Source organism: Trichomycterus rosablanca, chromosome 2 (assembly GCF_030014385.1).
Source record: "Trichomycterus rosablanca isolate fTriRos1 chromosome 2, fTriRos1.hap1, whole genome shotgun sequence".
Lineage (NCBI taxonomy): Eukaryota > Metazoa > Chordata > Actinopteri > Siluriformes > Trichomycteridae > Trichomycterus > Trichomycterus rosablanca.
In genome coordinates, this window is record NC_085989.1 from 57,784,411 (window position 1) to 57,801,048 (window position 16,638).

The 16,638-nt window shown below is 40.7% G+C and overlaps 1 protein-coding gene, 4 non-coding genes and 1 pseudogene across 5 annotated transcripts in view; 2 read left to right on the top strand and 4 right to left on the bottom strand.

Moving 5' to 3' along the window:
- Positions 1–1,464: 1,464 nt before the first annotated feature.
- On the bottom strand, positions 1,465–1,677 carry LOC134309476 (small nucleolar RNA U3). The gene has a single exon (XR_010011191.1). It is a non-coding gene; the product is annotated as a small nucleolar RNA U3 (small nucleolar RNA).
- A 745-nt stretch (positions 1,678–2,422) lies between these two features.
- LOC134309324 (small nucleolar RNA U3) lies at positions 2,423–2,635 on the top strand. The gene has a single exon (XR_010011062.1). It is a non-coding gene; the product is annotated as a small nucleolar RNA U3 (small nucleolar RNA).
- Positions 2,636–3,547: 912 nt separating this feature from the next.
- LOC134309374 (small nucleolar RNA U3) lies at positions 3,548–3,760 on the bottom strand. Its single transcript, XR_010011111.1, has one exon. It is a non-coding gene; the product is annotated as a small nucleolar RNA U3 (small nucleolar RNA).
- A 679-nt stretch (positions 3,761–4,439) lies between these two features.
- LOC134309474 (small nucleolar RNA U3) lies at positions 4,440–4,652 on the top strand. The gene has a single exon (XR_010011189.1). It is a non-coding gene; the product is annotated as a small nucleolar RNA U3 (small nucleolar RNA).
- A 1,074-nt stretch (positions 4,653–5,726) lies between these two features.
- On the bottom strand, positions 5,727–5,849 carry LOC134309430 (small nucleolar RNA U3; annotated as a pseudogene).
- Positions 5,850–5,926: 77 nt separating this feature from the next.
- LOC134302852 (zinc finger protein 729-like) overlaps positions 5,927–16,638 on the bottom strand; it is a gene marked incomplete at its 5' end in the record, with an annotated part of 31,173 nt that continues 20,461 nt past the window's right edge. The window contains 4 exons of the mRNA XM_062988092.1: positions 5,927–6,512; positions 6,654–8,400; positions 8,895–9,023; positions 9,221–9,336. Coding sequence (XP_062844162.1) covers positions 6,488–6,512; positions 6,654–8,400; positions 8,895–9,023; positions 9,221–9,336 — 2,017 coding nt within the window. The remainder of the gene's footprint in view (positions 6,513–6,653; positions 8,401–8,894; positions 9,024–9,220; positions 9,337–16,638) is intronic.

Sequence of the window (16,638 nt, forward strand, 5' to 3'; positions counted from 1 at the left end):
GTGCTAATCTATTAAAGATGATCATGTTAAGTAATGCACTACTGTTCATTATACACTAATATTTATTTGCTAAATTTCAAGTTAAAATCAAAACATATTTAATGTAACTGAACTTTTTCACACGCCACATTTGTGTTTTGTTTCCCTCAGTTAATTTCAGTCACTCAGAGTAAAATGTGCAGAAGTTTTTTTCTCAGCTGAAGAAAATTTCACATATTTCGTTTTATGTAGTAAATTAACAAAAGACAGAATTTCATCAGAACTGTCCAAACTTTAGCAGATGGTACATTTATACTGAGTCTGATCATCGACACTAATTTAAACATTTACTCACATGTTGGTAAAATGTTGGTAACATGGTAACAACACCACAGAGCCACAAACAAACCTTATGGGCTCATGTTTTATATAATTAAACAAACTCTGAGCCTTCAAAGTTATAAACATCATTTAAATTAAAGTATTACAAAACTCAAATCTACAAGAGAAAATGTTTCTGATCCACTGATGCTGTATGAGAAAGTAACCGTGTTTAGGGGAGGAGATGGAAGTGAGATTCTTCTTTATTCTGTTCTCTTCTTATTCATTTATTAATATTCATCCTTGTTTTGTTTATAAATTGTATATAAATTACTAAATTCTTCAACTATGGGGGTTTGGGAAAAGGGATTGTGCTAATCTATTAAAGATGATCATGTTAAGTAATGCACTACTATTCATTATACACCAATATTTATTTGCTAAATTTCACGTTATAATCGAAACATATTTAATGTAACTGAACTTTTTCACACGTCACGTGTGTTTTGTTTTCCTCAGTTAATTTCAGTCACTCAGAGTAAAATGTGCAGAAGTTTTTTTCTCAGCTGAAGAAAACTTCACATATTTTTTTATGTAGTAAATTAACAAAAGACAGAATTTCATCAGAACTGTCCAAACTTTAGCAGATGGTACATTTATACTGAGTCTGATCCTCGACACTAATTTAAACATTTACTTATACGTTATTACACCACAGACACAAACAAACCTTATGGGCTCATGTTTTATATAATTAAACAAACTCTGAGCCTTCAAAGTTATAAACATCATTTAAATTAAACTATTACAAAACTTTAATCTACAAGAGAAAATGTTTCTGATCCACTGATGCTGTATGAGAAAGTAACCGTGTTTAGGGGAGGAGATGGAAGTGAGATTCTTCTTTATTCTGTTCTCTTCTTATTCATTTATTAATATTTATCCTTGTTTTGTTTATAAATTGTATATAAATTACTAAATTCTTCAACTATGGGGGTTTGGGAAAAAGATAGAACAACTGATACAAAGAATGAGATTTGAGACTTAATATCTTATGATTTCTAAATTTTCCAGCTCAACGTTTCATGAGCTTGAAAAGAAAAAGCTCATAAAGCTGATCATCAAAGAAAAACAGACACTTTCATTTAACCTAAATTACAGCTAACCACTCTGAACATGTTTCCTTCATCTAAACTGTTAGAAACAGTCAGAACATTCATCAATGATGAAGAGCAGAAGAATAAATCATTCCTCTCCATCTGATTCATGCTCAGAAAGAAACATCACAGCTCATCATCATGGTTAAAGAGACGTAACACTTTCAAATCACATTTCCTAGTCAGTAACTATAGAAATGATTCCTGAAAGTATAGTCTTAACCTGGAAGCAGCAGAACCCAGCTGAGTGATGTTCTCCTCTACACTTCACCTACACGCTAGATTCTCTCTGTTCATTCTTCAATATCTAACCAGCTTCATCACCATAATTTTAATCATTTCAGGTTATGATATAAAACAGTGATGCTTCATTACATGTATTTCTTTTAACATGATTTTAAAATCATCACATGTGCTTCTAGTGGAACCGAACTAAAGATGAATTACAGAAAGTCTGTGAGAAAAATCAGTGATTGTAGAAACATTTTTATCAGTAAACCTGAATGTAGCAGCTAAAGTAGCACAAATCATCAGTGTAGTAACTCTGAAAACTACTAAATACATTATGAAGTGTATAATATTACACTTATATACCCTTATATAATAAAAATTACATTCACATCACACCATACAAACTCATACTGAGCACTCGTAGCCCTTGAACACTTCAAATTGTTTATCTGTTTAACACCACAACCCAGCACATTTACTTCATACACAAGGTTCAGAGGTACTTATAGTTAATAGAACTTTTATTATTGAGGTGATCGAGATTCTTTATGCTGCATTTGTGGTAAATTTAAATAAATCATTAAATTAAATTACTAAATCATAAATCCTGCATTGTGGGATTTTCCTCAGTATGGTTTTGGTTTTAAATAAAGAATGAATGAATAGATGAATCTAGCGTGTAGGTGAAGTGTAGAGGAGAACATCACTCAGCTGGGTTCTGCTGCTTCCAGGTTAAGACTATACTTTCAGGAATCATTTCTATAGTTACTGACTAGGAAATGTGATTTGAAAGTGTTACGTCTTTTTAACCATGATGATGAGCTGTGATGTTTCTTTCTGAGCATGAATCAGATGGAGAGGAATGATTTATTCATCTGCTCTTCATCATTGATGAATGTTCTGACTGTTTCTAACAGCTTAGAAGAAGAAAACATGTTCAGAGTGGGTACATGTATTATGAGCTGAATTGAAGAATTTGTTTTCTTTGTTGTTGGTTCTGTTACTGTTTGGTTTTTATTACTCTGTTGGTCTCTGTGCCTTAACAAGTAAATATAAGGGAAGAATTTGCTCTTGACAGAGTGCTAATCTATTAAAGATGATCATGTTAAGTAATGCACTACTGTTCATTATACACTAATATTTATTTGCTAAATTTCACATTAAAATCAAAACATATTTAATGTAACTGAACTTTTTCATACGTCACGTGTGTTTTGTTTTCCTCAGTTAATTTCAGTCACTCAGAGTAAAATGTGCAGAAGTTTTTTTCTCAGCTGAAGAAAATTTCACATATTTTTTACGTAGTCAATTAACAAAAGACAGAATTTCATCAGAACTGTCCAAACTTTAGCAGATGGTACATTTATACTGAGTCTGATCCTCGACACTAATTTAAACATTTACTCACATGTTACCACACCACAGAGCCACAAACAAACCTTATGGGCTCATGTTTTATATAATTAAACAAACTCTGAGCCTTCAAAGTTATAAACATCATTTAAATTAAAGTATTACAAAACTCAAATCTACAAGAAAAAATGTTTCTGATCCACTGATGCTGTATGAGAAAGTAACCGTGTTCAGGAGAGGGAATGGAAGTGAGAATCTTCTTTATTCTGTTCTCTTCTTATTCATTTATTAATATTTATCCTTGTTTTGTTTATAAATTGTATATAAATTACTTAAATCATAGGGGGCTGGGAAAGAGATAGAACAAGTGATAAGAGCAGAACTTGAGACTTAATAACTTTTATTTCTAAATTTTCCAGCTTGATATTTCATAAGCTTGAAAAAAAAGAGATTCATAAAATTGATCACCAGAGAAAAACACTTTTATTTAACCAAAATTAACTTGAACCACTCTGGACATGTTTCTCTTTTCTAAACTGATAGAAACAGTCAGAACATTCATCAATGATGAAGAGCAGATGAATAAATCATTCCTCTCCATCTGATTCATGCTCAGAAAGAAACATCACAGCTCATCACCATGGTTAAAGAGATGTAACACTTTCAAATCACATTTCCTAGTCAGTAACTATAGAAATGATTCCTGAAAGTATAGTCTTAACCTGGAAGCAGCAGAACCCAGCTGAGTGATGTTCTCCTCTACACTTCACCTACACGCTAGATTCATCTCTCTGTTCATTCTGTCACATTCAGTAGAATCTTTACTGGTTCTATCAGTGGAATTGTACTACAGATGAATTAGTGTGTATAGAAAGTTTAATAAATGTAAACATATCAGAGTTAGTTAAAACTAAACATTCATGTTCATACACACTACACGCTCACACTTACAGCGTACAAACGTATATTGAGTAACTCGTAGCTCTTCAACTTTAGTTCTTCTGTTTAATGAATACAAGAACTCCAACAATCAGAGAGAATTATTAAATATTATATAGATTTAATGAAACCTCATCATTTATCCTCCTGAGAGCACATTTATCCATTTATATTCTCTGTAATCGACACTTTAGTTTTAAATCTTTCTTTTTAATCGTTTGTGTTACCCTATAAATTCCATCCTGATCTTTTCAGTGATACCTCAGGTGTTGGGGTATGAGGCTGACAAACTTCACTTCCTGTTTCTAGGGTAAGTCAGATATTGTTATATCTACTGTTATATTATTGTATTATAGTACTAACTTCTACTAGAAACCTCCATGTTGGAGAGATGAATCTAGTGTGAGGGTGAAGTGTAGAGGAGAACATCACTCAGCTGGGTTCTGCTGCTTCCAGGTTAAGACTATACTTTCAGGAATCATTTCTATAGTTACTGACTAGGAAATGTGATTTGAAAGTGTTACGACTCTTTAACCATGATGATGAGCTGTGATGTTTCTTTCTGAGCATGAATCAGATGGAGAGGAATGATTTATTCTTCTGCTCTTCATCATTGATGAATGTTCTGACTGTTTCTAACAGCTTAGAAGAAGGAAACATGTTCAGAGTGGTTAAATCTAATGTAGGTTTAATGAAGATTAAAGGTTTGTGTTTTAAATTTAGTGTGTATTAAATTTTCACTACGTAGAGAGTAAAGAGAGTACAGAGTAAAACTTCTACATCTTTATACTCCTCAGTTGAGTATCATAAATCTCTGGTTGAGTTCTAAGTAGCTCAAAAGTTTAAACAAAATTTACTGTAATGAAAATAAAGGTTTATGAATAAGAGACGTGTATAAAGAATATGTATTAAGATACTGAAATTAACTGATTACAAATTGATTTATTGATAGAATATGTAAGTAATATACAAGAATCAATCACCAACTGGTTGGGGAATTAAACCCAGGCCCTTCCTGCTGTAAGGTAACAGCACCACCCACTAAAATCTTTCATTTCTTTGCAGGTTATTTCTTGAGTTTTATGTGTAAGTGTGATTCAGAATCAGTTTCTTCTTCTGGTTACAGAATCATGTTTGTTCTCTATCAGTTACAATTGTAAGTGTCTTTGTGTAAAAGCGTCTGTTAAATACAGTAAATGTAAAAACTATTAAATTTGAAAGAATAAACAGACTTTATATATTTCACATTTCCTAATATTTTCAACTTCTTAAATCTCAATCAACTTTATCATTTTAAAAATATATACAATAAACAATAATTATTATCTTCAATGGATTGACACTCTGTCTAGAACAGATATGAACCTTACATTTACTGATTAGACTCCTGACTACACTGGGCTTGAGTCAAGATGTTGTTCTGCACAAGATGTTGGTTAGTATCAGTAAAGCACATCTATAAGAACCATTCCTAAAAAAGACTTTCATAACATTCATCAATTATCAATTCAGGGCCACTGATAGCTCAGTGGTTAAGGTACTGGACTAGTAAACAGAAGGTTGCTGGTTCAAGCCCCGCCACCACCAAGTTGCCACTGTTGGGTCCCTGAGCAAGGCCCTTAACCCTCAATTGCTCATCGTGTTCCGCTTATTGTGTAAGTCGCTTTGGATAAAAGCGTCTGCTAAATGCTGAAAATGTAAATGTAAAATGTAAATTATGAAGAGCAGATGAATAAATCATTCCTCTCCATCTGATTCATGCTCAGAAAGAAACATCACAGCTCATCATCATGGTTAAAGAGACGTAACACTTTCAAATCACATTTCCTAGTCAGTAACTATAGAAATGATTCCTGAAAGTATAGTCTGAAATGAAGTTGAGCAGATAAAAGATGAAATATCTCAGGTTCATCCTGTCTGACATCAAATAAAAGTCAAAGTCAATGTAAGAAACTCTGTGTTTTTATTTTATTTGCATTTTCCATACTGCCCCAACTTTTTCTGGTCTGGGGTTGTACATTACCAGCACATTCACAATGTTCTGTTCTGTTTTTCAGTAAACGCCGATAAAATACGGCATGAAGACTTGCTGTTTTAGCAGGATGCTATGAGCTCCACCTTTGTCGGTTCCTCTGCATCATCTTCGAAAATCCTGCTGTACATGTCCGGACTTCAGACCCAAACCATTTCAGGTAGCGGAGACCTAACGGTTAGGATACTTCAACTACTAGAAAAACAATAGCACATCTTTACAAGAAGCTTCTACCAAGAAATCTGGGTTACATGTCTACCACAGTTAATAACCTACCAAGAGTCTTGTGTTACCTGGAATAACAAACACTGACCTGATAGTGCTACACCAATAAGGGAAGATGTTCCATCTCTGGTCCTGTTTAGTTCTCTGTGTCAATGTGAGTGCTGAGAAACATACTGGATAACACGACAATCCATCTGAAGATCTCACTCATATACTAACAGTCCACAAACTTACCTTTTGGAGAGATGGGTCACTGTACCACCCTACTGCCGAGCCTATACATGTATAGGTACATGTAAGACAACTAAAAGGAAGTACCTACATGATTTGAGCACATGCTAAACATTGATAAACTGAGAGTACTATATAAACCGTAACTGTATATAACCGGTGATTCATAATTTGGCAGAATTTACCGGTTCTGTGGTTCACACTTGTGTCTCTTAAGTGTTGAAAAATAGGCGAAGGTGTTTCCACACTGTGAGCAAGAATACGGTCTCTCCCCAGTGTGAATGACCTGGTGTCTTTTCAGATCTCCCTGCTGATTAAAACTCTTCTCGCACTGTGAGCACTGGTACGGCTTCTCTCCGGTGTGAATGCGCTGGTGTATCTTGAGATGACTCTGATTGGTAAAACACTTTCCGCACTGTGAGCACTGGTACGGTTTCTCCCCGGTGTGACTGCGCTGGTGCCTTTTGAAGTGGCCCAGCTGATGAAAGCTCTTCCCGCACTCTGAGCACTGGTAGGGTTTCTCTCCGGTGTGAATGCGCTGGTGTGTCTTGAGATGACTGTGCCTGTTGAAACTCTTCCCGCAGTGCGAGCACTGATACGGCTTCTCTCCGGTGTGAATGCGCTGGTGTATTTTGAGAACGCTCTGCCGATTGAAGCTCTTCCCGCACTGTGCGCACTGAAAGGGTTTCTCTCCGGTGTGAATGCGCTGGTGTATTTTCAGCTCGCTCTGTAATATAAAACCTTTGCCACACTCTGAGCACTGGAACAATTTTTCCTCGGCATGAATGCGCTGGTGTATTTTGAGACTACTTTGCTGATTAAAACTCCTCCCGCACTGCGAGCACTGATACGGTTTCTCTCCGGTGTGAATGCGCTGGTGTATTTTGAGCGTACTGTGTGTGTTAAAGCTCTTTCCGCACTGCGAGCAGAAATACGGTTTCTCTCTGGTGTGAATGCGCTGGTGGATTTTGAGAGTGCTGTGTGCGTTGAAGCTCTTTCCGCACTGTGAGCAGAAATACGGTTTCTCTCTCGTGTGAATGCGCTGGTGGATTTTGAGGTCACTCTGCCGATAAAAGGCTTTCCCGCACTCGGAACACTGATAGGGTTTCACTCCGGTGTGAATGCGCTGGTGTCGTCGGAAAACGCTCTGCCGATTAAAACTCTTCCCGCACTGCGGGCACTGATACGGTTTCTCTCCGGTGTGAATGCGCTGGTGTATTTTTAGAAGACTGCGCAACATGAAACTCTTCCCGCACTGAGAACAGTGATACGGGCTCTCTCCGGTGTGAATGCGCTGGTGTATTTTAAGAAGACTTTGTGAGATGAAGCTCTTCCCGCACTGTAAGCAGTGATAGGGTTTCTCTCCGGTGTGAATGCGCTGGTGTACTTTGAGACTGCTCTGGGACGTGAAGCTCTTCCCACAGTCTGAGCAGATAACATTTTCTTTCTTTTTCTGTCCGTGAGAGGCGTCAGCGCTGATGGTATCAGAGGACGTTTGCTGATTACTGGAGCTCGTAGTGGGGGTCAGATTCTGTCCATTGTGAATGCGCTGGTGGATTTTGAGATGACTCCGTCGATAGAAACTCTTTGCACAGTCTAAGCACTGATGCGGTTTCTCTCCGGTGTGAATGCGCTGGTGAGCTTTAAGATTACACTGCTGATTGAAACTCCTCCCGCACTGTGAGCACTGATAGGGTTTCTCTCCGGTGTGAATGCGCTGGTGTATTTTGAGGTGACTCTGGGAGCTGAAGCTCTTTCCACAGTCCGAGCAGACGCTGCTTTCTTTCTTGCAGCCTCTGGTGGGCGTCAGATCCTCATGTTCAGTGTCCGTGAAGTTCACCAGCGCATCATATTGATCCTGATTGCAGCTCTTGATGTGATTGTGGAGGTGATTGTGGGTTGTAGAGGAGCAGGAGGAATCGTCGTTCAGTTCTGAAGCAGAAAAAAAGGTTTAATTGTTTATTTTTTTATACAGTAACAAAATGCAAAGTTCCACGACGTCTCCGTTCATATAAGCGTTCGTATGATTCCCTCAGCACGACTCGCCGTGTGCAGGACCTCAGTCGTATCTGCTCTGGTCACTGGTCGGCGGTTGTCTTAAAAAACGCCGTCTGCAGCCGTCAGAGGACGATTGTAGAGCTTTCAAAGAGAAGATCAAAGTTCTCCACGACCCAAATCATCCAAAGTTCGGTGATACTTAAAACTGGTACAGAACTAAAAGCTGGTTTGTTCACTGTGTAAAGCTTCGATGGTACCACAGCAGCACCGGCGCCGTGCTGCACGTCTATATTGTTTCATTACGCTTCTTAATCGAGGAGATCTTGGAATACCGAGCAAAAAGCTTCTCACGTGAATGCGCCGGAGCTCTCACCACTGTGTTTACATGGTTTAGAATGTGACAAATCTGAAACATTTAAATATCTTACCGAGCTCATCTTCATCTTCAGGTTCTTCCTTCTTTACAGGTTTCATCTGGAAACCTTCAAGCTGTTGCTCTACTGGAGAGAGGTGTTCCTCAGGTATCACATGTTCCTCAGGGATTAAGGATCCTTCGCCTGAAATGGAGGAAACTGAAGGTTGTGGGTTTGATTTCTCAATCACAAATAAATTCTAGTTAGATAAAAGCTTAAATCCAGACTGGAGTGTATCAGCACAGGACAGTACGGTACAGTACAGGTTCTAATCCCACTATCCACATTCTCTTATTATTTCTACTGATTAGTGACTTCATGTTTGCTCCATGTTTACTTACAGTAGTAACCGTCATCCTCAGGTTCTTCATTTTTTATTATTTTCACCTGAAGTCCTTCATGTTGTAGATCCACAGGGGCGACGTGTCCCTCTTCTGCTGACTGCATTATTAAAGATCTAATAAGTAGACAGAGAGACGTACTTTATGTTTATTTCTCCTCACTGTAAAATGTGGGTGCTACAGAAGGAACGCAGGGTATAAACACTCCACACAGTGCAAAAGACAACATTACACCTTCAGAAACACTCGTTTCTACACTCACTGTCCATTTTATCAGCTCCACTTACCGTATAGAAGCACTTTGTAGTTCTACAATTACTGACTGTAGTCCATCTGTTTCTCTACATGCTTTGTTACCCCCTTTCACCCTGTTCTTCAATGGTCAGGACCCCCACAGGACCACCACAGAGCAGGTATTATTTAGGTGGTGGATGATTCTCAGCACTGCAGTGACACTGACATGGTGCTGGTGTGTTAGTGTGCGTTGTGCTGGTATGAGTGGAGTTTTTAAACACCGTGTCCACTCACTGTCCACTCTATTAGACACTCCTACCCAGTCGGACCACCTCGTAGATGTAAAGTCAGAGACGATCGCTCATCTATCGCTGCTGTTTGAGTCGCTCATCTTCTAGACCTTCATCAGTGGTCACAGGACGCTGCCCACGGGGCGCTGTTGGCTGGATATTTTTGGTTGGTGGACGATTCTCAGTCCAGCAGTGACAGTGAGGTGTTTAGATCCACTCATACCAGCACAACACACACTAACACACCAGCACCATGTCAGTGTCACTGCAGTGCTGAGAATCATCCACCACCTAAATAATACCTGCTCTGTGGGGGTCCTGACCATTGAAGAACAGCATGAAAGGGGGTAACAAAGCATGCAGAGAAACAGATGGACTACAGTCAGTAATTGTAGAACTACAAAGTGCTTCTATATAGTAAGTGGAGCTGATATAATGGACAGTAAGTGTAGAATGTTATGGCTGATATATATATATATACATACAGTAAATAAACGTGTCGAATGTTTTTATGTTATTTGTTTGATATTTGATTATTTTAATGACAGGACACAAGAATAGCTGATAGTGCTGCACTAACCTGCACTGTTACCTGTAAAAAATATAAAAGAACTTGATATTTTACTATAAAACTGTTGCTGGATCGGTTCAAACGATTTTAATGAATCGACTCATCGGTAATGAATCATTTGCGATGCTAACAGTTAGCGGAGAAGCTAGCAGTTTGCGTTCTTAAATAAGATGATAGGTTAAATCTCCTCAAATCCTCACAGTGATATTTTATTATAAACTCTGGTGTTATTGTTTATTAGAATGTAGTCATAATTAAAGCGGAATAAATAAAAATAAATGAATATTTGACTTACAGATGATTCACTTCAGCACAAACACATCAGCTGCTGCGGCTTCTTCTCTTCCTCTGTGGTTTAATGTCGGGTTATGAAGCAGCTGAAGAGCTGGATTAAAGCCACCTGCTGCACTGGAGAACTAGGGTTGCCAACTTTCAGAACTGGAAATAAGGAACACCCTGGTCTGGCACGCATAGGGTGAGGGGTGTAGGCGGTTAGGGTTGCTTAGGGGGGGCAGTAAGAAAATTGGTGGAGGGTTGGGGCAATGCCCACCCCAGCGCCCCCATAGCACCGGCTCTGCTTGTGTTACTTTAGTTTCGCCCTAAGCCGGATTCGAACCTAGGGCAGAAGGACGTGCGCGATGCGCTCTGCCCACTGCGCTACTCAAACAGCGGAGTATTTATAGTGGTGGTAAATTCGGTTCATTCCATGGACTCGGGTTAATCTGAGTCACTCAGTAATGTGATCCGGTTCACTTGGGTCACTGGAGTCACTTGTACTGACATTCTGATTCTGATTGATTTACTGCATTAAAATGCATCCAAATATCGCTCGTCTTCCGTGCACTCATCTTCTGTAAATAAATCCTTCTCTCTTAATTCTCTTGGCCCCTCACACCTCACCTTTCAGTGACAAGTTGACACTGGACTCACAGGTGGACTCACCTACCAATCAGATGGGTATATTAATGGGTCAAGGGTTTAAAATGACCATGGGGGCTGTGATACTCTTTAAGCAGTACAGTACTAAAGAAGCCTGTAAGCATTTGCATTTTAATAATAATAATAATATAACTATATTATGTTCCTTTGCTTACAAGAAAATATGCTGCATTACTAATCTATACCACTACATAATAATAATAATAATAATAGCATGTGCATAAAATCAGCCACATAACGAGCACCAGTGTGTTTAATCGCTGTTTATTGGAATATTAAACTTATTACTTAGATTCATAGACTGGAGTGAAGTCGGTTCAGCCAAATCATCTGAGTCAGAGGTGTTTCCAGTGAGTCGGCTCACTCGCCTTGTATACTTAGCATCAGCCAGTCAGAGGACTCGTAGGATCCGGGTTAATTAAGATTTCGGACTCGTGATTCCTGATTCAGTACAAAGATTCGAATCATTAACCCGGGTGATTCAGGAACCGCCGAGCTCTGGTATCGAACAGTCTAATCTGCAGCGTTTCTCTCCCATTGATAAAAATACGGAACAAAGCGCGTCCAGTATCAGTTCAATACGGAACACCGCGTTTAGTTTCCAAATATGGAACGATTCCGTATTTTACGGGACGGTAGGCAACCCTATGAGAACAGACCACGAACCGTAAAAGTCTCGCCTCACAGATTGATTATATCCCAACACCAAGTACATTTGAATATGGTACTTTCATTAATTTTACTTACTTTAATTTACTTACCTCAAACACACACACACACATCACAAGGAGAGCTGTCACGCCGCCGCACGACACTTGTACAGCAGAGATGTTCACAAGTCACAAAATACGAGTTCGAGTCAAGTCGGAAGTCTTTAGGCTAGAGTCAGAGTCAAGTCACGAGTCTTTAAACTAGAGTCCGAGTCGAGTCACGAGTCTTTAGAATAGAGTCAGAGTCAGGTCACGAGTCTTTAAACTAGAGTCCGAGTCAAATCACAAGTCTTTAGACTAGAGTTCGAGTCGAGTCACGAGTCTTTAGACTAGAGTCCAAGTCAGTCACGAGTCTTTAAACTAGAGTCCGAGTCGGGTCACGAGTCTTTAGACTAGAGTCCGAGTCGAGTCACGAATCTTTAGACTAGAGTCCAAGTCAGTCACGAGTCTTTAGACTAGAGTCAGAGTCGAGTCACGAGTCTTTAAGCTAGAGTCCGAGTCGAGTCACGAGTCTTTAAGCTAGAGTAAGAGTCGAGTCACGAGTCTTTAGGCTAGAGTAAAAGTCGAGTCACGAGTCTTTAGGCTAGAGTCCGAGTCGAGTCACGAGTCTTTAAGCTAGAGTCCGAGTCGAGTCACGAGTCATTAAGCTAGAGTAAGAGTCGAGTCACGAGTCTTTAGGCTAGAGTAAAAGTCGAGTCACGAGTCTTTAGGCTAGAGTCCGAGTCGAGTCACGAGTCTTTAAGCTAGAGTCCGAGTCGAGTTACGAGTCTTTAAGCTAGAGTAAGAGTCGAGTCACGAGTGTTTAAGCTAGAGTCAGAGTCAGGTCACGAGTCTTTAAGCTAGAGTCCGAGTCGAGTCACAAGTCTTTAGGCTAGAGTGCGAGTCGAGTCACGAGTCTTTAGGCTAGAGTCCGAGTCGAGTCACGAGTCTTTAGACTGGAGTCCGAGTCGAGTCACGAGTCTTTAGACTGGAGTCCGAGTCGAGTCACGAGTCTTTAGGCTAGAGTCCGAGTCGAGTCACGAGTCTTTAAGCTAGAGTCCGAGTCGAGTCACGAGTCTTTAGGCTAGAGTCCGAGTCGAGTCACGAGTCTTAAGGCTGAAGTCCGAGTCGAGTCACGAGTCTTTAGACTAGAGTCCGAGTCGAGTCACGAGTCTTTAGGCTAGAGTCCGAGTCGAGTCACGAGTCTTTAGGCTAGAGTCCGAGTCGAGTCACGAGTCTCTAGGCTAGAGTCCGAGTCGAGTCACGAGTCTTTAGTCCGAGTCGAGTCACGAGTCTTTAAGCTAGAGTCCGAGTCGAGTCACGAGTCTTTAGGCTAGAGTCCGAGTCAAGTCACGAGTCTTTAGGCTAAAGTCCGAGTCGAGTCATGAGTCTTTAGGCTAGAGTCCGAGTTGAGTCATGAGTCTTTAGGCTAGAGTCCGAGTCGAGTCACGAGTCTTTAGGCTAGAGTCCGAGTCAAGTCACGAGTCTTTAGGCTAGAGTCCGAGTCGAGTCACGAGTCTTTAGGCTAGAGTCCGAGTTGAGTCATGAGTCTTTAGGCTAGAGTCCGAGTCGAGTAACGAGTCTTTAGTCCGAGTCGAGTCACGAGTCTTTAGGCTAGAGTCCGAGTCAAGTCACGAGTCAATATAATCTACACAAAACATATATTATAAATGTAGCGTAGAAATAAAGAAATAATCTGTAAGTTCAGATAAAAACAACAACAGATTAGCGAGTGTATTTAGCCGTTTTACTTCGTGTCTTTACTTTCCTCCTCATTGTGTAAATGAATGTAATTTCTGTAACAAGAAGGTTCCAGTTAAAAGCTTCAACTGATACGTTTTGTTTTCATTACAGAACAAAAGCGCTCGATAAATCACGGCACAGCGGCCAAAATCCCAAACACAGCAAAAACAATCATAACCGCTGCTTACCTGAGCTTCTGTTATTCCAGATGCTATTACATTTATAAGCGTGCGTCCCATTAGAAATAGAATCCGTTATTTTGTAAATGTGCTTATAATTAAAAACCTCCAAACTTTTCCCGGTTGTGAAGTAAAACAGGAAGTGGTTAGAAAGCCGATCGAGCGTTTCATTACCACGTCACCTGTGTGACGCAAACTGAATAAATGCAAATAACAGCATTTCTTACTACGAAGAACGTTCACATGAAGTGAACTTCAAACTGTGTAGGGAGTAGGGAGCGACGCTTCATCACTACACCGGAAGCTGCTGGAACATTTACACGTTGTGTGCGTTGTGGGTTAAGACGAACGGAGCGTTATTATTATTATTATTATTATTATTAGAGAGTAGAAAATAACGATCAGAATGATGTCGGATCATATATATAATTGTCACACGTAACTAATGTTGCTGACGCTTGTTGTTTACGAGTCATTTTTTGCGAGTCACGAGTCATTTGAAACGAGTCAGAGTCGAGTCTGAAGTCGCTGTGTGTGTCCCCATCTCTGGTGTACAGCCTCCTCTTCTCACCCCTGCACAGGCGTCTCTTCCGCCAGTCAGGGTCCTTACACAGCGTATGAAGAACCACCCACCCTACCATAGTCCGGCCCCCACCCTACAGATACGGTGGCCAATTAGTATCTGCTGCAGGCACTGCCAATTATGCCCAGCTGCCCGGTGGCAACACCGAATTTTGAACCGAGGAGTTCAGAATCTCTGTGCTGGTGTGCTAGCAGAATATCTTGCTGCGCCACCTGGGCGCCAAACACACACATCTCTAAATCTAACAAAATATTATCAGAACAAGTCGTACAACAGCAAGGACAAAAAACACAATGTGAACCATTTCCGCCTTTATTCTTAAGCACTTATTATAATCATGGTAATTTATTATAAACCTGCAACTTTACTAATTAAGATGACACGAAATCACACACACAAAAAGCAATACAATACAATACATGCAGACAGCAGTGTAACCACCAAATATACATTTGTTTTTAAAGCAAAAACAGTACACCTTTAGATTAGATGTGAACTAAAGTGTATAAATATTTAAACGAATGTTAACAGAGAGGTGGTACATGTCAAATTTTGAAGAAAAAAGGGCGGCTACTAAAAAGTTAAGTTCCTTGAGGGGTAAAAAAAAAGCTTAGAATTGATCATTATTGTGATCATGGTTTGGTACAAAAGCAGCATCCAGGAAAAACTGATCAGAGGATCAGAAGATCTCCAGTCAGTACCAGGGTGTATCATGGTATGGGGGTGTGTCAGTACCAGGGTGTATCATGGTATGGGGGTGTGTCAGTACCAGGGTGTATCATGGTATGAGGGTGTGTCAGTACCAGGGTGTATCATGGTATGAGGGTGTGTCAGTACCAGGGTGTATCATGGTATGAGGGTGTGTCAGTACCAGGGTGTATCATGGTATGGGGGTGTGTCAGTACCAGGGTGTATCATGGTATGGGGGTGTGTCAGTACCAGGGTGTATCATGGTATGGGGGTGTGTCAGTACCAGGGTGTATCATGGTATGGGGGTGTGTCAGTACCAGGGTGTATCATGGTATGGGGGTGTGTCAGTACCAGGGTGTATCATGGTATGAGGGTGTGTCAGTACCAGGGTGTATCATGGTATGAGGGTGTGTCAGTACCAGGGTGTATCATGGTATGAGGGTGTGTCAGTACCAGGGTGTATCATGGTATGGGGGTGTGTCAGTACCAGGGTGTATCATGGTATGGGGGTGTGTCAGTACCAGGGTGTATCATGGTATGGGGGTGTGTCAGTACCAGGGTGTATCATGGTATGGGGGTGTGTCAGTACCAGGGTGTATCATGGTATGGGGGTGTGTCAGTACCAGGGTGTATCATGGTATAGGGGTGTGTCAGTACCAGGGTGTATCATGGTATGGGGGTGTGTCAGTACCAGGGTGTATCATGGTATGGGGGTGTGTCAGTACCAGGGTGTATCATGGTATGGGGGTGTGTCAGTACCAGGGTGTATCATGGTATGGGGGTGTGTCAGTACCAGGGTGTATCATGGTATGAGGGTGTGTCAGTACCAGGGTGTATCATGGTATGGGGGTGTGTCAGTACCAGGGTGTATCATGGTATGAGGGTGTGTCAGTACCAGGGTGTATCATGGTATGGGGGTGTGTCAGTACCAGGGTGTATCATGGTATGGAGATGTGTCAGTACCAGGGTGTATCATGGTATGAGGGTGTGTCAGTACCAGGGTGTATCATGGTATGGAGATGTGTCAGTACCAGGGTGTATCATGGTATGGGGGTGTGTCAGTACCAGGGTGTATCATGGTATGGGGGTGTGTCAGTACCAGGGTGTATCATGGTATGAGGGTGTGTCAGTACCAGGGTGTATCATGGTATGGGATGTGTCAGTACCAGGGTGTATCATGGTATGAAGGTGTGTCAGTACCAGGGTGTATCATGGTATAAGGGTGTGTCAGTACCAGGGTGTATCATGGTATGGAGATGTGTCAGTACCAGGGTGTATCATGGTATGGGGGTGTGTCAGTACCAGGGTGTATCATGGTATGGAGGTGTGTCAGTACCAGGGTGTATCATGGTATGGAGGTGTGTCAGTACCAGGGTGTATCATGGTATGGAGGTGTGTCAGTACCAGGGTGTGTCATGGTATGAGGGTGTGTCAGTATCAGGGTGTATCATGGTATGTGGGTGTGTCAGTACCAGGGTGTATCATGGTATGGGGGCGTGT